This window comes from Pelophylax lessonae, assembly GCF_965119305.1.
Source record: "Pelophylax lessonae genome assembly, chromosome: 3".
Classification (NCBI taxonomy): Eukaryota; Metazoa; Chordata; class Amphibia; order Anura; family Ranidae; genus Pelophylax; species Pelophylax lessonae.
The window spans coordinates 330,180,448-330,203,708 of NC_138770.1; the positions used below are offsets into that span (position 1 = coordinate 330,180,448).

At 42.4% G+C, this 23,261-nt stretch overlaps 1 protein-coding gene across 2 annotated transcripts in view; it reads left to right on the plus strand.

Annotated features, from left to right (window-relative positions):
* LRRC1 (leucine rich repeat containing 1) overlaps positions 1-23,261 on the plus strand; it is a 682,152-nt gene that overhangs the window by 131,025 nt on the left and 527,866 nt on the right. For both annotated transcript variants that reach the window (XM_082250231.1, XM_082250232.1), the window contains exon 2: positions 15,780-15,897. In XM_082250231.1, coding sequence (XP_082106357.1) covers positions 15,780-15,897 — 118 coding nt within the window. The remainder of the gene's footprint in view (positions 1-15,779; positions 15,898-23,261) is intronic.

Below are 23,261 nucleotides of genomic sequence, written 5' to 3' on the forward strand. Positions count from 1 at the left end.
GGCAGAAATGCCAAAATTGTATGGTGCACTGTGTGTGTGTGTGTGTGTGTGTGTGTGTGTGTGTGTATATAGAATATATATATATATATATATACATACATACATACATACATACATACATACATACACAGACCAGTAAGAGACTTTAAGGCCTCTTTTACACAAGCATGCTGTAGTGTACGCCCATGCGAGGGCCATGGTTGCCTGCATTGGGATGCACAGGTGTTCCATGCATCCCTATGCAGCCAGTCCCATTAATTTCAATTAGCTGCATGGACACAGCCTCCGTTCCCAAATTTGACAGTCCCATTCTGCATCTGCATTTAGGGCCATGCACTTGCAAGTCTGTCTGCATGGGGATGCACAGAACACATGTACATCCATGTAGGGTCCTTGCATGGGAGTATGCTATAGTACACTGGTGGGAATGAGGCCTAATGCAAGGAGACATTTTTGTCTCTTCGTTAAAATTGTGCCTGTTTAATTTGTGTATACATAAAACTCCACTTCAAATGTAACTGGTAGCTTAAAATGATTTGTAAAGTATTTTTTTTTTATTTTAACATAAATATGTCTATACTTACCTGCTCTGTGCAATGAAACTGCACAGACAGGCCCCGAACCTCTTCTTTGCCCCCCGCCAGTGCTTCTAGCTCCTCCTCTCTGTCCAGTGCCCCCACGGGAAGCCGCTTCCCTTGGGGCAAGCGTATGTGCTCGCTCCTGTGCGTCCATTGACACAGAGAACAGACTTGGCCCTGCCTCCTCGTCACTGGCTTTGATTGATGGCACTTGGAGCCAGTGGCTCCCGGTGCCCCAGCAAAGCCAGTGAGACACGGAAGTGAAGGGAGAGAAGAGCTGCAGACGTGCATGGCGCTGGATCAAATTAAGGCTCAGGTAAGTATGCCTAAACATTTTCTTACCTTAATGCAAGGAATACATTAAGGTAAAAAAATGTTTAGGCTTTAGAACAGCTTTAACCTGTCTTTAACCACTTTACCACCGGAGGATTTTCCTGCTAAAAGACCAGGGGGTTTTTTGCGATTTTTTTTTTTTTTTTTTTTTTTTTTTTTTTTTTTACTGCGTGACTTTAACGGACAATTGCGCGGTCGTGCGACGCTGTACCTAAACGAATTTCACGTCCTTTTTTTTTCCCACAAACCGAGCTTTCTTTTGGTGGTATTTGATCACCTGTGCGATTTTTTTTTTTTTTGATCACGCGCTATAAACAAAAAAAGCGTCATTTTTGCAAAAATAACAATGTTTTTCACTTTTTTTTTTATATGAAATTCCCCCCCCCCCCCAAAAAAAATGTAAAAATCAAAATTTTTTAACATTTTCGGCCAATTTGTTTTACGCTACCTATGTTTGGTAAAAAAAATCGCAGAAAGCGTATTTTGATTGGTTTGCGCAAAAGTTATCGCGTTTACTAACAAAGGGAAAGATTTTTGTCATTTTTGGTGTTTTTTTTTTTTTTTTTAACGAGTAATGGCGGCGATCTGTGATTTTTTACTGCGACATTGCGGCGGACAGATCGGACCCTTGACTGACATTTTTGACACTTTTGGGGGTACCAGTGACATTACTGCAGTAATCAGTGCTATATATATGCACTGTTACTGCAAAAATGACACTGGCAGGGAAGGGGTTAACAGTATTGGACAGGGAGGGGTTAAGTGTGTCCTAGGGGCGTGCTTCTAACTGTAGTGGGACATTGCTATTGGTGTAAAACAAAGATCAACGGTTCTACATAGTAGAACCGTCTGATCTTCATTTTTACACAGGGAGAACAGACAGGCGGCTTGTTTACATAAGCCGCTCTGTCTTTCTCCCGCTGTACTGGCGATCGTAGTGTGACCGGCGGACATCGGGTCCGCCAGTCACACTCCCGCACTCCTCCGTGAACGAGCCTCGGCGGGCGCGCGCCTCGGCGGGCGCGCGCTCGCCCGCTATTGGCTCTAGAAGGAGTGACAGGCGAGTGACATAGATCTACGTCACTCTGCCTGGCCGGGGCCGACTGCCGCAGTAAATATACTGTGCGCAGTCGGCAAGTGGTTAAATTTCTGTAACCTTACTTCAATTAGCACTTGCTCTAGTAATAATGGAAGGGTTAGCCCTCAATATTACAGCTTTATTGCTTTGAAGAATGGTGGCAGGATAAAACTGTGCACCTGTTTTCTGGAGGGGAGAGTACAAATATGACCCCATCGGTGTGTTGCTTTTCCATAATTGTCCAGTCAGCAGGCTGGGGGTCTTTGGCCAAGCTGAACTCCTTAACTTAAAGTGTAACTAAAAGCATTTTTTTCCCATTTTCAATAGCGTTTAGAGCAGGGGTCTTCAAATTATGGCCCTCCAGTTAAGAAACTACTATTTTCCATCATGCCTAGTCATGTCTGTGATTGTCAGAGTTTTACAATGCCTCATTGGATGTGTAGTTCTGCAACAGCTGAAGGGCCATAGTTTGAGGATCCCTGGTTTAGAGGGACTAGAACATGTCAGTTTTCATTGCTGTCTGAGCCCCTGTTAGGGAGATTTACCCTGTAATTTACCCTGTTTACCATTATCATTGAAAGTAAAAGAATCCTACATTTTGGGTTGTCCCCAGAAAAGTAAAAGGGGGAAAAGTTTTTAATGGGGACACTAGGCCTGATGGTTTAGGGTCCCTAAGAAATTCCCTTTAATTTGCAGGGTTTTCCTCTCCCTTTCTGTTTTGGCTAGTGGAAGTGAAGGGAAATCTCTGTAATGGGACATAGATGATGAAAAAAAATCTCGGGTTATAACTAGGGATCGACTGATTATCGGCAAAGCCGATATATCGGGGGCCGATATGCACTTTTCCCAATATATCGGAATCGGCTCCGGAGATTACCGATATTGCCGATATTTTGGGAAAGTGCATGTACCGGAGTGATGCCTGCAGCTAGAGGCATCACCCTGGTACCGGTGTCCATAGCCAACGGTTGGCTGTCTTGTAATGACAACCGATGTGGCTGAGAAGCTGCTCAGCTGTACTTACAAAAAGTGGGAGGGGACGCCCCCCTCCCCCCGCTGTTCGCCCGGGTCTCCCATCCAACCGGGAGACCTGGGCAACCAGCCTGCATGGCCGCCGAAGACCCGATCAAAGCTTGCATTTGGCTCTGATCGGGTCTCCATGCTAAAACCCGGAATTGATGTCATGAGTGACATCATTTCCGGGTAATGCCTGGCGCATGATTAAAAAAAAAAAAAAAAAAAAGACCGCATTCAAAACAGCCAAACTTGGCATTTTGAATGCTTTTAAGTGCAGAGGAGGGGCTTGGGGCCTTTTAGACCCTCCCAGATCCCTCTACAAAAGTACCTGTGAAAAAAAAAAAAAAAAAAAAACCCTTTTTTTTTTTTTTTTTTTTTTTTTAAATGTACAAAAATATCGGCCGATACTGATATGCATTGGCCAAAATATCGGTATCGATATCGGTTGATCACTAGTTATAACCCTCTCTTGCTCTTTTGAAAATGAAAAATATTTTCTTGCCTATAGTTCTACATTAAGTAGAGAAAAGTGATGTCATCGATCTGGCAGGGATGTCTGGCTCATAAGAGTAGTTGAACAGAAATTGATATCCTTTGGCAGGTGAAATAATTAGACTGTAGATTTTTCTTATACGAACAGATTTTGGGTGGGCAGCTCTAGTACCAAAAATGTAGAGGTTTTTCTTCATTCTAATTATTCTGATATTAGACGTATACAGCATGAAAACATTCTTGCAGTAACGGAAAAGGGAATTTGTGCAATATTCTCAAAACCTTTGCTCAGTTATGTAGCTTCATTGTGAGGATTCCATTTCTCCTGGATAAGCTGGTACAGATATTCCCAGGATTACACAACATTTTAGCTACGTAAATTCACCATTACATAAACATTCCTACTCATGATCCGTCTGTTTTCTGCCCCTCGAGTGATGAGCTAAATAAAAATTCTCATCTGGGAAAGAAATGCACATAGTTTGCTGTTAAATTCTATTAGGTAACAAGTAGCTCAGACTTGCTGATGTTGTGCTACACCAGAAATTCTTTTAGATGTATGAAAGTATTGTGATTCAGCCCCCGTTCACATAGGGGCGACGCTACTTCGCACCGCGACCTCCGAGGTACGAGTTGCCCAGAATGTAACATTTATGTAGGCTGGGGAGTAAACATGTAGTGTACTATGTATCCAGTGAGGAGAACAAGCACACGGCATACCAAGCAGTCTTCCAGGTCTTTGGGGACGGAGTAACCTATATTGTGTTGCTCATTGAGAGCCAATGTATCATAGCAAAAAAAGGATAGTGCATCTGGTAGAAAATAGACTTCATGCCCCTTTTTTGCAGTCATAACCTTTGTGTGTGTGTGTGTGTGTGTGTGTGTGTGATTTAAAATTCAGTTTTCCCCTATATGCTTAAAGCCCAAAAGCAAACATTTATTATATTGCAACTTACCTGATCTTAGATGGCTTATAAGGTTTTATTTTTTTAGGCTTTCTTTCCTCTACTTTCTGATGATCTAGCCAGTAAGTAAGCCAGAACAAGCTCTCCTGCAAATGTATCTGTTAACCACTTTACCACCGGAGGATTTTGCTGTCTTCCGTCCAGGCCACTTTTTGCGATTCGGCGCTGTGCGACTTTAACTGACAATTGCGCGGTCGTGCGATGCTGTACCCAAACGAAATTTACGTCCTTTTTTTCCCACAAACAGAGCTTTCTTTTGGTGGTATTTGATCACCTGTGCGATTTTTTACTTTTTGCGCTATAAACAAAAAAAGAGCGTTTATTTTGAAAAAATAACAATATTTTTCACATTTTTTTGAAATTCCCCCCCCCCCCCCCCCAAAAAAAAAATATAAAAATCAAAATTTTTTTTAATTTTTGGCCAATTTGTTTTTTGCTACATATTTTTGGTAAAAAAAAATCACAATAAGCGTATTTTGATTGGTTTGCGCAAAAGTTATTGCGTTTACTAACTAAGGGAAAGATTTCTGTCATTTTTGGTGTTTTTTTTTTTAACGCGTAATGGCGGCGATCTGCGATTTTTTTTTTTGCGGGACTGCGACATTGCGGCGGACAGATCGGACCCTTGACTGACATTTTTGACACTTTTGGGGGTACCAGTGACATTACTACAGTATTCAGTGCTATAAATATGCACTGTTACTGTAAAATGACACTGGCAGGGAAGGGGTTAATTTTATTGGAGAGGGAGGGGTTAATGTATGCCTGGTGCTTACTGACGTGTGTGGGGGGAGGTGACAGAGTGACACAAGGACAGATCCAGGGTTCAGCTATGCTGAACCCTGCAATCTGACCCTGCCTGTCACTTCAGAGATCCGCCCGCTGTGTTTACACACAGCGGGCGGATCTCCAGACTCGATCCCCGACAATCGGGTAAGAGCAGCTCCTCCCCTTGCCCGACTCCCGCTGTGACTGAAAACAGCGGGAGTGAGCCTCCGGCGGCGCGCGCCGCCCACAAGGGGCGGAGTCCAGCGACGTAGGTCTACGTCGCTGGACGGGAACGAGCCACTTTGCTGCAGTAGCAGCAAAGTGAGCGGGGGTAAAGTGGTTAAAATAGTATCAGTGCCGGTTCACATTGGTGCGACGCATGAACCCTGCAAATCCACTGCAGCTTCCCGCATTGTACATGACTCACAGGCAGTTCACAATGTTTTTTTTGTTCGTTTCTTGAAAACATTTTTAATAAAGAGAAAATGAAGACAAAACAAAAACACAATCCGACACCACAAATTCCAACAAACAATGGAATGATATAGTAGCATCACAAAGCATGGAAGACATTGTATAAAAATTCAAACGCCAACCATAAGTAGCATATAACAAGAGTAATATACTTAGCAGAGAACAGTCAATGTTGGAGAAAACAAAGAGGGAGTGGAGAAGAGTTCACACTGTTATATGCAAACTGCTGGGAGTGCCAACACAAAGTTGACACCCCCAGATTAGTTTGCATATCGCAGTGCCAACTGTCAGTTCGGATAGGAATTGGATTGCATAGTTGTGAACACCCATGCGATCTGATTCTGGTGCGGACCAAAAAAAGGGTCTGAATGTGATGCAAATTCAGCCTTGCAATGTGTATGGCTGAATTTGCATCGCACAGACATCACATGTGATTTGCACAGTAGTGCAGTGCGAGTCATATGCGATGTTTGACATTGCATATGTGTGAACCGCCACTTAAACCTAAAACCAAAAATGTAATATTGCAGTTTACCAATGGTGGCTACATTAGTTTTCTTTTCTTTAGCTTTTTCCCCTCTGCTTTTACCTGGTGCTCTAGCCAGTAACACACCTCCTGTATTACTGAGACACAACTCGGGAGGAATGAGCACAGGAGTCACAGCAGACAGCATTGTTAGTCTTGGTGGAAGGGTAGGGTTAAGTGTATTAGCAGATTACATACACTAACAAATAGAAGTCAAGCTCAAACTTTAAACCGTTTTTTCCTTTTGGGATAATTGTTACATGAATAAATAAAAGCTAATCATTTTAATCACCCCTGCAGGTGATAAGTGGTTTGTCTCATCTGTGTACACTGATACATTCTGCTGGTGAGTTTGTTCTTTTAAAAAAACAACATAATTGCTGGCTAGTTCACCAGATGAAAATAAATGTGATGACTGCGTTAGTTTTCCTTTTTTGGCTTTATTTTCTTCTAAGGGCTCTTTCACACGGTCCGCCTCAGTAGGCGGATCCGTGCTGCTCAGCGGGGATCGATCTGCGATCCCCGCTAAGCCGGCGGATGACGGCTCTGTCTCCGCTTACAGTGCGGAGAGGGAGGTGTCACAGTCCCCGCTGCTCTCTATGGGGGAATCGGACCACCTGTCTGCTCTCATCCAATCCCATCCGATCCCCAGGACAGATGGAAAATAGGGTTTCCATCTGTCTGGATTTCACGGACAGGATCGGATGCGGGTGTCAGTGGACATGTCGCTGCTGACATCTGCTGCTCCATAGGGCTGAATGGGGCATCCGATCAGATCCTCCTAAAAAACTGACAGGCGGATCTGATCGGAATGCCCGTGTGAAAGAACCCTAAGAGTTGGTAAACTGCTATATAATAAAATGTTTTCTTTTTAACACGGTTGAGACAAACCATTTATAACTGACAGGGGTGCTTACAATGGTCAGGTTTTATTTATTTATGTAAAATCTTTATCTCGTAGTAAAAAAATAGTTTTGTGTAACTACAGTGTGAGCTGGAGTTTGGCTTCAATTAGTGTATTTAAAACTGCTATTCTATCTAACACTCCCCTCCTGTCAGATTAACAATTCTGTTGTCTGCTCTGCCCCCGTGCTTCTTTATCCAGAGTGATGCAGCCATCAATCTAATACAGGAGGTGTTACTGGCAAGATCAAAACCAGAGAAGAAAGCCTAAAAAAAATTGCAGCCACCACATTCAATGATTGGTAATCTGCAATATATGACATTTTTAGTTTGGGGTTTATTACCACTTTAATACTGTATGTAGGGCTTCATCAGGTGAAAGTTGTTTTACATTTTCAGAAATGACAGCCACATATATTCACCCATTACAGTGCTGTACAGTCAGATCATACTGCACCTAAATCATGTCCTGATCTGTTAAAGGGTCATTCCCTTTTAAAACTCAACTTGTGGGTGGATAGTGCTCATCTGTGAGTGAAAACAACTGAATTGATTCATCCATTGCTTTCCTACAGGTCTTGAACATTAAGTAGGCCATATGTTCTTACAATTTTGGGTGATTCAGGAAAAGGACATATAATTCGAACGGTCTACTTTTGTCAAATGTACTGGGCTGAAAACTGTTGGCGGAACAATGCATCCAGCCAATCAGCTGGCAGCAGCAGGCCCCAGTCCCATCAGTGTGTCATGGCAACATGCTTTTTTCCCTTTATTTGGAGCGACCGCATAGGGCAGCCCATTTATGTGAATCGGCTGTCCTACATGCGACAAAGCACCAAAAGAAGTTCCCGCAAGTATTAACCACTTTACCACCGGAGGATTTTCCTGCTAAAAGACCAGGGGTTATTTTGCGATTTTTTACTGCGTGACTTTAACGGACAATCGCGCGGTCGTGCGACGCTGTACCTAAACGAATTTCACGTCCTTTTTTTCCCACAAACAGAGCTTTCTTTTGGTGGTATTTGATCACCTGTGCGATTTTTTGATCACGCGCTATAAACAAAAAAAGAGCGTAATTTTTGCAAAAACAACAATATTTTTCACTTTTTTTTATATGAAATTCCCCCAAAAAAAAATGTAAAAATCAAAATTTTTTAAAATTTTCGGCCAATTTGTTTTACGCTACCTATGTTTGGTAAAAAAAATCGCAAAAAGCGTATTTTGATTGGTTTGCGCAAAAGTTATCGCGTTTACTAACAAAGGGAAAGATTTTTGTCATTTTTGGTGTTTTTTTTTTTAACGAGTAATGGCGGCGATCTGCGATTTTTTTTTTGCGGTACTGCGACATTGCGGCGGACAGATCGGACCCTTGACTGACATTTTTGACACTTTTGGGGGTACCAGTGACATTACTGCAGTAATCAGTGCTATATATATGCACTGTTACTGCAAAAATGACACTGGCAGGGAAGGGGTTAACAGTATTGGACAGGGAGGGGTTAAGTGTGTCCTAGGGGCGTGATTCTAACTGTGTAGGGACAGGTCTACTAGTGTAAAAACAAAGATCAACAGTTCTACATAGTAGAACTGTTTGATCTTCACTTTTACACAGGGAGAACTGACAGGTGGCTTGTTTACACAAGCCGCTCTGTCTTTCTCCCGCTGTAGCGGCGATCGTAGTGTGACCGGCGGACATCGGGTCCGCCAGTCACACTCCCGCACTCCTCCGTGAACGAGCCTCGGCGGGCGCGCGCCTCGGCGGGCGCGCGCCCGCCCGCTATTGGCTCTGGAAGGAGTGACAGGCGAGCGACGTAGACCTACGTCACTCTGCCTGGCCGGGGCCGACTGCCGCAGTAAATATACTGTGCGCAGTCGGCAAGCGGTTAATAGCACAGAAAGGGCGATGTACGTTTTTTCGCTTGTTCCCGGAAAGCGCAATTGTGAATGTGGCCTTAAAGTGTTACTAAACCCACAACAGTAAACACAGTCTGTATATGCAGTGAAGCATGGTTTTATACTCCCTTTTGAACCGAAGGGATAATCCTATGCATTGGGTATAAAGGATCCTGTCTTCTCTGATTTCCCCCCCCCCCCCTTCTTCTACAGTCCTAAAACTATCTCCTGATAGAACAAAGGCAGGGGACAAGCTGCACATGCTCAGTTTGGTGTGTATTGCTAGAGTTTTTTTTTTTTCTTGGGAGAGTGCGTGTGATCAGCGCAGGGCCAATCAGCACTGTCCAGACAGAAGGTCAGGTTCCTGCAGTCTCTTAGGACATTGAGAGCAGAATGAAAACTCCTATAAGCTTTAACCAGAGTCTGATAGACTGCTATATACTGCTGATAAAAAAAGGTATTTAGCAGTTTATATTTTACTAAAACTTTTGCATGACTATGTTCTGTGTACTGTGGGAGACCAGATATAGTGAATGCAGAGTTCTGGGTTTAGTTACCAGTGAACTGGTAACCTGTAAAGGCTTTTAAAGTGTTACATATGGAGATTTTTAGACACTGCAGTTTGTTGGCATTCTACGGGCATGTGCAATTTTAACGACTTGCCGACCGCCGCAAGTACATAAACTGCTGCTGTCAGCCCCGGCCAGGCAAAGTGACGTACCGGTACGTCACTAGCCTGTCACTGGCTTGTGAGCCAATAGCGGGCGGGCGCTAGTTCCCTAACAAGTCAGTGCGTGTGACCAGCGGACCCAATGTCCGCCGGTCACTCGCGATCGTTTGCCGGGAAGGGAGAAAGGCAGGCGGCTAATGTAAACAAGCCGCCTGTCATTCTCCCCTGTGTAAAAATGGAGATCAGACGGTTCTACTATGTAGGACCGTTGATCTCTGTTTTTACACTAGTAGCCATGTCCAATCACAGTTAGAAACATGCCCCTAGGACACACTTAACCCCTCCCTCTCCAATACAGTTAACCCCTTCCCTGCCAGTGTAATTTTTACAGTAAAAGTGCATATATATAGCACTGATTACTGCAGTAATGTCACTGGTAACCCCAAAAGTGTCAAAAATGTCAGTCAAGGGTCCAATCTGTCTGCCGCAATGTCGCAGTACCGCAAAAAAAATCGCAGATCGCCGCCATTACGCGTTAAAAAAAAAAAAAAAACAGCAAAAATGACAAAAATCTTTCCCTTTGTTAGTAAACGCGATAACTTTTGCGCAAACCAATCAAAATACGCTTTTTGCAAATTTTTTTTTTTTACCAAACATATGTAGCATAAAACAAATTGGCCGAAAATGTTAAAAAAATTTGATTTTTACTTTTTTTTTTTTTTTTTTTTTTGGAATTTCATATAAAAAAAAATGTGAAAAATATTGTTGTTTTTTGCAAAATTGACGCTCTTTTTTTGTTTATAACGCATGATCAAAAAATCGCACAGGTGATCAAATACCACCAAAAGAAAGCTCTGTGTGTGGGAAAAAAGGACGTCAAATTCGTTTAGGTACAGCGTCGCACGACCACGCAATTGTCCGTTAAAGTCACGCAGTAAAAAATCGCAAAAAACCCCCTGGTCAGGAAGGGGGTAAAATCTTCCGGGGCTTAGGTGGTTAAAGAGTGACAGGTTAGGTATCTATTTACTCAGCAAAACTTCATCTTGTATATTTCACCAAACAAAATGGGTATTCTATTTTGTTTGTGTACACTAAAATTCATTAAAGTGTGTTTATGGGATAGCAGACAGGACTCCTATACTCAATTTAAATACTAGTTAAAGGCCCGTACACACGTACCGATCGTCGGCATACAAACGTCGGTGGACGAAGGATCTGCCGATTGTACGCGTGTTAGTATGGTGCCTCCGACAGATGTCTGCGCACAATCCGCGGACAAAAGTCTTTCGTGCAAACATGAAAATATTTGTATGCCGACACCAGAACGGACGATTGTTCGCCTGTCAGTACACAATTCGGCCGACAGACCGCAGATTTGCAAGACTGGGCATGCTCAGAAAATAGAAAACACAGGGAAAGTTAACCATTACATGACATCACTTCTGCAGTCGGCGGACAAAATTCTTGTGCTGTCCTTGTGCTGTCTTTGCACTTTTCAGCAGACACCGACATCCCGGGGAGAAAAGAGGAACATTTGTAAGCCGACCATCGGTACGTGTGTACGGGGCTTTATACTAGACACCACACAACATTAGGTTGGAAAATTTTTAAGGCCACAACCGTTTATTATTTGTTTACTCAAACAAACTTGATAAAAGATTTTAACAACAATAGAACATATAAAACACTGAAAACAACCCGGTCACTACGACCCAGGTTGTAATAATAAATAAATTGAACTTTAAATAAAATTATCCAATATCAAATTCAACTATCGCCAAAAAAACATATATATTGTCCCCCTTTGCCTAACACAAAGGTGACCTTACAAATAATAATACTGGCCGTGACAAACAAAGGGGGGGGGGGAACACCACAGCTCCGTTCCAATGAGGCAGGCTGAGTAATAGCTGCTGAGAGCCCCCCTTAAATAGCCCTAAAACAGGGGTTCTGGATGGAACTGGCTGACAATTAGGCGGTAAATTTGAGCGGGAAAAGGTGTGGTCTGTTCTAATCTCCCCAGATACAGGGGAATTTTGAGCGGGAAGAATGGGAACAAGCCTATTTTCCCCAGATACAAGAATAATTTTAAGCGGGAAAGACAAGCTGTTTAACCACTTGCCGTCTGCGTACGGTAATAGTACTGCGGCAAAGTGGCTCGTTATCGTCTGATGACGTAGTACTACATCGTCAGACACTCCCCTTTCTCGGTGGCGCACGCGCGGCGCCGATGGCTCGCTCCCGCTGTATTCAGTCAAAGTGGGAGTCTGGCCAGGGGAGGAGCAGCGGCGATCGCCGCTGCTCTTCCCCAATCGTCGGGGATCTAGTGTGGAGATCCGCCTGCTTGTGTAAACACAAGCGGGCGGATCTCCCAAGTGAAAGGCAGGGTCAGATTGCAGGGTACAGCATAGCTGAACCCTGGATCTGTCCTTGTGTCACTCAGTCACCTCCCCTCACACACGTCAGTAAGCACCAGGCATACATTAACCCCTCCCTCTCCAATAAAATGAACCCCTTCCCTGCCAGTGTCATTTTTACAGTAACAGTGCATATTTATAGCACTGATTACTGCAGTAATGTCACTGGTACCCCCAAAAGTGTCAAAAATGTCAGTCAAGGGTCCGATCTGTCCACCGCAATGTCGCAGTCCCACAAAAAAAATCGCAGATCGCCGCCATTACGCGTTAAAAAAAAAAAAAACACCAAAAATGACAGAAATCTTTCCCTTTGTTAGTAAACGCAATAACTTTTGCGCAAACCAATCAAAATACACTTATTGTGAATTTTTTTACCAAACCTAGGTAGCAGAAAACAAATTGGCCTAAAATTTAAAAAAATTTTGATTTTTACATTTTTTGGGGGGGAATTTCATATAAAAAAATGTGAAAAATATTGTTATTTTTTCAAAATTTACGCTCTTTTTTTGTTTATAGCGCAAAAAGTAAAAATCGCACAGGTGATCAAATACCACCAAAAGAAAGCTCTGTTTGTGGGAAAAAAAGGAAGTAAATTTTGTTTGGGTATGGCGTCGCACGGCCGCGCAATTATCAGTTAAAGTCGCACAGCGCCGAATCGCAAAAGTGGCCCAGACGTAAGACAGCAAAATCCTCTAGTGGTAAAGTGGTTAAACCCAGGTCAGAAGGTCAACTGACCTTTCCCCAGCAACTGCCTTACCTCAACCTGTGACTACTCAAGCTAAACCGAATACCTTATTTATCCCTGTCACTCTCCCATGAGGAAAAGGGGGCATAAATTTGATGCCCCTTTTCCTTTGTGAAAAATTTACATTTTCTAAATGACAGCACAAACCTAATTTGACACACACATTTTTTTTAGATGATTGTTTTATTCATCAGGGTCTCTGCTTTCAAAAAATATCTAATGTTTTGTTCTAAGTGGTTAATGTGGATTTTAACATGTATGTGAGGAATGTCAGAATTGGCCTGGTTTAATTGTGAGTAATTAATCACCAAAGCAAAAAAAACATTTCCAACCCCTTCACAAAATAGATTGTGTGCTCTGCTTCTGTCCTTTGCACTCCTACATACGTGCAATAATAAATGGTTGTGTAGGCCTTTCCATATTCTACAACACAAATTGCTTGCACAATAGATTGCTGTTGTGCTTAAAAACTGCCTCTCGCCGCCTCCTCGTTGTTTTTACTGCTTCCCATGTGTGGAAATACTAGATAGCACAATAATTAGACTGTGCACTCAAGGTTAGGAGTTGTTCCCTACAATATACAAAGGCACAGAGAGCAGTGGCCTGGCTAAGCCATGTCAGACAGCTAGAAATGTGTTCTCAGCGTAATCTCTAGATTTAATTTGTTATTATGGGTAGCTTTAGTCTGCAGCTCTCTGCAGTGTTTTTAAAGGGACCCTGTAGCAATCCCTGTGGAAATCCATAGCAGATACTTTGTAAAAGGGAGGATAAATACTTGCTTGTCTGGTGGGCGGTCAAGGAAATATTAACTCTATTGCAAAGCTCCAGAAAATGCTCATATCGGACACTGTGTGCATCCCTTAATTTATCCACTGCTGGTCACTGTGGATCCTCCTGCCAACCTCTATTTCACAACTTTTGTGTAGCAAATGTGTATTGTGATCAACAGGTGCAGGACTAGTATTTTTAACAAAATGTTAAAATCTGTGTTAAAAAAAAAAAAAAAAATAAATATATATATATATATATATATATATATATATATATATATATATATATATATATATATATATATATATATATATATATATATATATATATATATATATATATATATATATATATATATATAATCTGCAGTGCCAGCAGAGTAGGAGTGTAAAAACCTGGTGTCCATTGCATCATGAGAAGGTGCGTAGAATAGATAGGATGCAAAGGTTAGACAGTCTAAGCACGTGTTGTAATACAGAGTTGGGACTCTTAAAGGATAAGTTCAGCTTTTGCAAAATGTAAAATTTTCCAGCAGCTGCAGCCTCTCCCCCCTGTTATAGCAAGGGAAGGGGATATTCTCCCCACGCCCACTGTTAATATATGAAAAGAACGGGGCTCTACCCACATGGCCGCATCATCCATTTACAGTTTCCTGTGGAAAGGCATGTTAATAACTTAGTTAGTTTAGCGTCAGTCAGGTGATCCATTCTTAATTTCTTCAGGACGTCTATGTGCCAATTGTGGGTGGAGCTCTGATGGTCACGTGATTTAATCTAGATGCAAATAGAATTATGGTAAATAAATCACATGAAGGCAAGCAATGCTTTCTTGGGTTTGTTTCACATATTGTTACATATTCATATAGACCACACTGATCTAAACAGAGGAGCAAGGAGGAAATGCTTCGCTGCCAGTCATGATCTTTGGGCAGGGCTGGCCCAAGACATTCTGCTACCTGGGTCCAAGAATGAAATACTGCCCCCCCCCCCCCAAAATTAAAAATCACGCCCGCCAAAAGGTCCCCACAGCCATTATTTTATATAAATATAACATTTAGAAAATATATATATATATATATATATATATATATATATAATGTATGTGTGTGTGTCGTGCCTTATTATATTTCATAATAGTGTGTGTGTGTGTGTGTGTGTATATATATATATATGTATATAATACTGTTATCTTCCATAACTCGCCACCGAACCTGTCCACTGTCTGTCCTCTGTCACTCCTGTGTCTGCTGGGCCCACCACCCTAGCAGATCCAGCCTGCCCTGTGTGAGATGGAGTGCCCTGATGTCTGATGTGATTGCGCACACGACGATCACATGAGGGACGTTCCCCAGAGGAGATGCTCCGCCAATTCATACGCATACGTTTGTACTACGAGTGGCAGTATGAGATGGGGGAAATGCTGCCCGTAATGCGCCGCAAACTGATGACACACATTTGCTGGGAAAAAAATCCTGAGAGTCAATTTGCCGCCCCTCTCAAAGTGCTGCCTGGGTCCAATGGACCCAGGGAGACCCATGGTAGGGCCGGACCTGTCTTTGGGCGTGCAGAAATGTCCTAGTGGGGCGGCTTGCTCTGGAGGAAAGGACAAATTCATTGCAGACGAGTGCAGATCAACGTCAATAGGGAACTGACAGGATTACTAGGTAATTACAACCACAGCACGACTTTAGAGAAAAAGCCGCACACAGAATCAGATGCTATACTTTTTTTTTTTTTTTTTTTTTTTTTTTTTTTAACATTTGAAGATTTCCAATGCTTATTGCTGAACAACTGGAGCATGAACAGGATTCAAAAATACATTTATCGAGGTACATGTATTTTATGGCTGTTTATTTTTTACAGAGTAATTGGTTACACTTCCCACTTTAAGGAGATCGTAAAATTGGTAACCAGCATTTATTCTCTGTGTTAGGCAGCGTGGGGGATACTGATGTACTGGCTGTGCAGGAAAATAGGTTTTACAATTTGACACTGATTGTAATGCCTTAAATTACTCATTTCATTTTCTTTACTGAAATTCTTTTAAATCTATTCTGTTGCAAGAATGTTGATATTAAGTAGATCTTAGGTGGTAATGCGTTATCTTTTGCATATAGCTTAAAATAACATATATTCTGTTGTTTTTCCAGCAATTTTTTCAGCTTGTGAAATTAAGAAAACTTGGCCTTAGTGATAATGAAATCCAGCGACTTCCTCCAGAGATAGCAAATTTCATGCAGCTGGTAGAACTTGATGTATCGCGGAATGGTGAGTCTTATATTATTGAGGATTTTTCTTGTTCTGTTCAATTTTTATAGTTCTTTTATCATAACTCTCTAGGTTAATTCAAAATGGTTTTATATCAGTATGCCTTATTAATTTGGTCTTCACATGAACAAATGAGTTAAAACCTACAGCTAGAGCCTTTGAAGACCTTTATCAGCCAATGCTGACATTAAAGTAAAATTTTGCTCCAAATAGATTTTTCCTTTAAAAGTTTACAAAGCAGCAGGTCCAAGTTGCCCTCAAGGTCTTTATTGTTTTCTGAGACCCCAGTAAAGAGGTCTCTCCTTCATCCCCAGCACGACTGAGATAGTAAGTGATTTGGTGTCATATGCTATAGTGACTTCTCCATATCTTGAACAGCTACACAACCAGCACTTTAACTATATAGACAATACTTCACACCAGCTCGAGTTTTTAATCCTTCAAGTGGAAGTATAGACTAAAATAATTAAGGTTTAAAACTCTGCCCCCCCCCCCCCATCCATGCTGCCTATATATCCTTCAGTACAGTCACATGATCTCAAATCTGCAGCTCCCCTGGGTCAGCAAGCAGCTTGACAACCAGGCTGAATTCTTAGAGCCGTGACTTCACCCACCAACTTCTACTGCCCCTCTGTTTGCACTCCCTCCCATCAGCTGCAGCAGCCCCTGACCGGGGGGGGGGGGGGGTTATTTTACAAAGTGTAGGCAGCAGGGTTATTAGAAGGGGTAAAGCAGCCCTCCAAATCTTGGGTATATTAGCCTTTGCTTAAATGTAATCGTTGAAGTCAGTTCCAGGCTAAATGCACTGGGGAAATGCATATATAGGAGAGGTTTTACCTGCCAGAGGATTTGAATTTGTCCATCTATTTCTAAGACTTAAACCCCTCTTCCACAAAGCTCGGTTCTGCTCAGTTCTGCCCAGCAAGGGAGGAGATCTCTATTTTCTCTGCTGCTGTTTCATATTCACTTACCGGACTACTCCCAGCCCCAAATCTATTAAATGGACAGTGAAATGAAAAACCGCATGCTGATGAGCATCTGTCGCTGCACTCTCTATCAGCATGGCTCCTAGCACTGCAGTGCTTGTGATTGGCTCCATGTGCTCCCTCCCTCTTTTGTGAACCATGATGTATAGTAGATTGCAAAAAGCTGATACTGGGTCAAATTCGGGTATTAACCACTTCCATACAGAGCAGTTAGACCCCCTTCCTTCCCAGACCAATTTTCAGCTTTCAGCACTCTCACACTTTGAATGACAATTGCTCGGTCATGCTACACTGTAACCAAACAAAATTTTTATCATTTTTTTCACACAAATAGAGCTTTCTTTTGGTGGTATTTGATCACAACTGGGTTTTTTTTTTCTTCGTGATATAAGCAAAAAAACAGCAAAAATTTTTTAAAAAAAACACTTTTTTTTAGTTTCTATTATACAATTTTGCAAAAAATTAATTTTTCTTCATACATTTAGGCCAAATTTTATACTGCTACATATCTCTGGTAAAATTAACCCAAATTAGTGTATATTATTTAGTCTGTGTGAAAGTTATTGAGTCTAGAAGCTATGGTACCAATTACTGAAAATTGATCACACCAGATGTACTGATGGCCTATCTCCTTTCTTGAGGCCCTGAAATGTCAGGATAGTACAAATACCCCCCAAATGACCCCTTTTTGTAAAGTAGACAGTCCAAGGTATTTAGTAAGAGGCATGGTGAGTTTTTTGAAGTTTTAATTTTTTCCCACAATTCTTGGGAAAATGAAGAAAACATTTTTTCTTTCTTTTTTTTTCCTAAAACGTTGTCAATTTATAAGCTATTTCTAACACATAGCATGTACACAGCAAAAATGACATCCCAAAATTCATTCTGCTACTCCTTCTGAGTATGGTGATACCACATGTGTGAGACTGTTACACAGCCTGTCCACAAAAAGAGACTCCACGTCCAAGTAGCACCATAAGGCATTTTAGGAGCATAAATACACATAAAACTTTCTTACTACCTATCACACTTTTCAAGGCCCTAGAGCACCAATACAATGGAAAAGTCCACAAAATGACCCCATTTTGGAAAGCAAACACTCCAACGTATATTCTATGAGGCATTATGGGTCCTTTGAACATGTCATTTTTTTCCACAAGTTTTTGGAAAATGTGGGAAAAAAATAAAAACTTTTTTTTTTTTTACACAAAGTTGTCAATTTATAGGATATTCCTAACACATAGCATGTACACAGAAAAAATGACACCCCAAATACATTCTGCCACTCCTCCTGAGTATGGCAATACCACATGTGTGAGACTTTTTCACAGCCTAGCCATATAGAGGGGCCCAACATCCAAGGAGCATCATCATGCATCCTAGCCACTTGCCTAGGCCTATTTTTGACATTTGGTGTTTACAAGCTAAAATCAGTTGTTTTGCTAGAAAACTGCTTAGAACCCCCAAACATTATATCTTTTTTTTTTTTTTTTTTTAGCAGAGACCCTAGAGATTAAAATGGAGATTATTGCAATATTTTTTATCACACCGTATTTGCGCAGCGGTCTTCCAAACGCAATTTTTTTGGAAAAAATTCACTTTTTTTAATTAAAAAATAAGAAACCAGTAAAGTTAGCCCAATTCTTTTCCATAATGTGAAAGATAATGTTACGCCGAGTAAATAGATACCCAACATGTCATGTTTCAAAATTGCGCACGCTCACGGAATGGCGACAAACTTTGGAACTTAAAAATCCCCATAGGCGACAATTTAAAAATTTCTACAGGTTGCCATCTTTGAGGTACAGAGGAGGTCTAGGGCTCAAATTATTCCCCTTGCTTGAACGATCGCGGCGATACCTCACATGTGTGGTTTGAACACCGTTTACATATGTGGGCGGGGTTTCCGTATGCGTCGGTTCTGCGCGTAAGCTAACGGGGACAGGGCGCTTTAATTTTTTTTTTTTTTTTTTTTTTACTATTTATTTTATTATTTTTTATTTTTACACCGTTTAACAAAAAAAAAAAAATTGATCATTTTTATTTCTATTACAAGAAATGTAAACATTACTTGTAATAGAAAAAGGCACGACAGGACCTCTTTTTTGTGAGATCTGGGGTCAAAAAGTCCTCAGATCTCACAAGTACACTAAAAGATAGAAAAAAAAAAAAAAATTATTATATAAAATGGAAAAAAAAAAAAGGACGTTTAAACCGGTTGCTAGGCAACAACATTTTCCGTAGCTCCGGTCCTCCAAGACCATAGAGTCAAGTGAGGGCAAGCTTGCCCTCACTCAACATCCTGTCTGTGAGGATCCGGGACCGGATCGTTTTCCCCGCGGGTCCGGTAAGCGGGGAAAAGGACCGGACGCGGCGGGAGGGGGGGGGGCACCTCTTCCGCCATCCCGGAAGGGTGATCCCACGGCGAATCTGCCACTGGGACCACCCTTATCGGAAAGCCAACCGTCCACCGTTTAAAAAAATACCAGGGTTATGGCAGCTATCTGCTTCCATAACACCGGTATTTAGGTTTAAACGGAGGACGTATATAAACCTTTTTGGACTTGGACATGGTGGCTGTATGAAGGGTGACAGGTACTCGGGTACTTTGTTGGGCAGGTGACAGGCAGGTGACAGGTACTCTGGTACTGATGAGCAGGTGGCAGGTACTCGGGTACTCCGATAGGCAGGTGACAGGTACTCGGGTACTCTGATGGGCAGGTGACAGGCAGGTGATAGGTACTGATGAGTAGTACTGATACTGATAGGTGATACTGTACTGATGGGTACTGATGATCAGTACTGATACGTGATAGGTACTGATGAGTACTGATGAGTAGTGATGGGTACTGATAAGCAGGCGGCAAGTACTCGGGTACTTCAGGCGTCAGGTACTCTGATGAGCAGGTGACGGGTACTCGGGTACTCTGATGGGTAGGTGACGGGTACTCGGGTACTCTAATGGGTAGGTGACAGGTACTCAGGTACTCTGATGACGGGTACTCCGTTGACAGGTACTCAAAGTACCCGAGTACCCGTCATCAGAGTACCCGAGTACCTGTCATCAGAGTACCCGAGTACCTGTCATCAGAGTACCCGAGTACCTGTCATCAGAGTACCCGAGTACCCGTCATCAGAGTACCCGAGTACCCGTCATCAGAGTACCCGAGTACCCGTCATCAGAGTACCCGAGTACCCGTCATCAGAGTCCCCGAGTACCCGTCATCAGAGTCCCCGAGTACCCGTCATCAGAGTCCCCGAGTACCCGTCATCAGAGTCCCCGAGTACCCGTCATCAGAGTCCCCGAGTACCCGTCATCAGAGTCCCCGAGTACCAGTCATCAGAGTCCCCGAGTACCAGTCATCAGAGTCCCCGAGTACCAGTCATCAGAGTCCCCGAGTACCAGTCATCAGAGTCCCCGAGTACCAGTCATCAGAGTCCCCGAGTACCAGTCATCAGAGTCCCCGAGTACCAGTCATCAGAGTCCCCGAGTACCAGTCATCAGAGTCCCCGAGTACCAGTCATCAGAGTCCCCGAGTACCAGTCATCAGAGTCCCCGAGTACCAGTCATCAGAGTCCCCGAGTACCAGTCATCAGAGTCCCCGAGTACCAGTCATCAGAGTCCCCGAGTACCAGTCATCAGAGTCCCCGAGTACCAGTCATCAGAGTCCCCGAGTACCAGTCATCAGAGTCCCCGAGTACCAGTCATCAGAGTCCCCGAGTACCCGTCATCAGAGTCCCCGAGTACCCGTCATCAGAGTTCCCGAGTACCCGTCATCAGCCCATCAGAGTACCCGAGTACCTGTCATCAGAGTACCTGATGGGCTGGTGACAGGTACTCGGGTACTTTGATGGGCTAGTGACAGGTGCTCTTTATTGGGGGGGGGGCAATCAGTGTGTTTGGGGTGCACTGTATTTGGTAACTAGCTGTTACCATACTCTCTTCCTCACACAGGATCAGTGTGTGAGGAGGAGAACACGGTGACAGCTAGTTAACGTGTTCTCTGTTGACATTTGTGACCGGCTGTGATTGGACACAGCCGGTCACGTGGTAAAGAGCCAATATCATTGGCTCTTTACCTAGATCGGGGATCGACTCTGTCTGAGGGACGAGCCTCGTCCCCGATCGCTGCTCTGCGCGCCCCCGGGCTCGTGCTGGAGCCGCTCATGTGATCGGCTGTGATTGACACAGCCGATCACATGGTAAACAGCCAATTTCTATTGGCTGTTTACCTTGATCAGGGATGGGCTATGTCCGAGGGACATAATTCGGGTATTAATATTACTTCAAAAATTTTATGATTTAATAAACATTATAGAGCTGCTTCAAAGTATGCCTTTATTTTAGATCTTCATGGAGTATTTTAAAGTACACAAGGTTTTTGCTAGAATCTTTTTTTAGGACTCTACTTTACTTTATCATTGTCAGAGTGTATAGTTTTGTGTAGAGTTCACAGGTAAAATCGTCTCAAAAAAATAGAAGTCTGTGTACAAGGACTCAGTTACAAAAGTTAGATTTGGTTGTACTCTTCTAGTGACATTCCATCACTTGAAGTGGTAAGAGTTTACTGCCGGAGGTTTTTCTGGTTTTAAATGGTTTTCTTGGCGAAGTCCCGAAGTCCATCATAGACAGCTATAGGGACAAATGGTTTTATGTGCTTGGAACACAGATGACTGATTTTTTAGTGTTTTGGTAACTCTAAAGACAGTGTAAATGCAGTGTAGTGACCATGAGCATGCCTGGGAGTGATATCATCGCAGCCCTGGCCAGTCACACAGTCGGAGTCCGCTGACCTGGGAGGAAGACGGGTGAAGATGGACGCTGCCTCCAGTGATTACATTGCATTAAAGGAGGGCTTTGTTTTCAAGTAAGTTTCACATAATGTGCTAGTATGCGATGCATACTAGCATATTAAGCCTTTACTATGCAGATCTTAAAAAAAAAAAAAAACACGATGGTTTACAACCGCTTTAAAGACCTGTTCATACCATGTCCATTGAGCTATGTTTTTCTGCACACGTATACGTAGTGTGAACAGAGCAGGGAGAAAATAATTTTTTTTTTTCTTTGTACCTGTTCACACCATACATGTGCAGAGAAATGCAGCTCAACAGACATGGTGTGAATGTGCCCTTAAGGACAGTCTTGGTTTCCATTAAGTTGTGGGAGGCGACAGTCAGTGCTACTCCCTACTTTTGCAGAGAAAGTCAAAATTTGTATATCTTGAGTGCCCAGGGTTTGAAGAAAAGGTGCAGGGTAGGCTCTGCGAACAGATTAAAGGGTATGGTTCACCTTTTGTAACATGTAACCTGTTGCTGCAGCTGTAGCCTCTCCGCCTCTTCCCACCCCCACCCATGACACCAGACGGGCATCTTCTCTCACGCCCAGCCACATCATTCATTCACGGTCCTCTGTGAATGGGAAAAAACAAGTCCCTTTGCAGCTGCCAGCTGGTAGTTGCAAGAACTACCACGGCACTGTTGAGTGCTCTGGTAGTTTATTGATTCCTCCTGTCAGTGTGCATCTGCCTGCCGGTACGAGGTACTATTACTAGGGTATTGCTAATTGGCATCGGCGAGTACTTAAAAAAAAAAAAAAAAATATATATATATATATATATATATATATATATATATATATCTATATATATCTATATATATATATATATCTATATATCAGGTACTCTTACTCTGTGTTAAAAAAAAAAAATGGTATTGGTGCATCCATAATACTTATCTCTCTATAATTAGAGCATTTATATCCCAAGTGTAAAAGAAAATCTCCAGCACTGACTGCCTGCAAAGTAACTCCCCATAGGCATTAATGGAGCAGTAGTCCAATGCTTCTATTAATGCCTATGGGAAGCTGATGTGTGAGTATGGCCAGCTCCTGTGATTTCTGCTCTTGGGATGTAAGTGCCGCCACTGACAACTGAGCAAGAGATCTAGGTTGCATTAGCCTAGGGTGTTGGGGAAGGAGGGCTGGGGGTTTTGGTAAGATGAGTAAGTTTGTACTTTAAACTTAAAATTACCTGAATATGAATTCTTAGGTTAACTCAACACTTACATGTATCTTTAGGCCAAAGTTTACATTTTTTCAGTTTTTGGATAAGGTTTAACTTAACCATAATATACCAATAAAGCTGAACTCCGGGGAAATGTAGGAATAGGTTACCGCTAATAATGTGTGACTGCTGCTGCATTTGCTAAAACTGTTTGCTGTTTAATGCAGTGTACAGGAGTAATGAAGCGAACACTCGACCCTGAAGCTTAAAATGTTACTAAACCCAAATATGTAAAATCAGTCTGTATATGCAGTAAAACCTGCTTGTTCTACTCAGTGTGGAACCTAAGGGAATTATCCCCTGCATTGTGTAACAA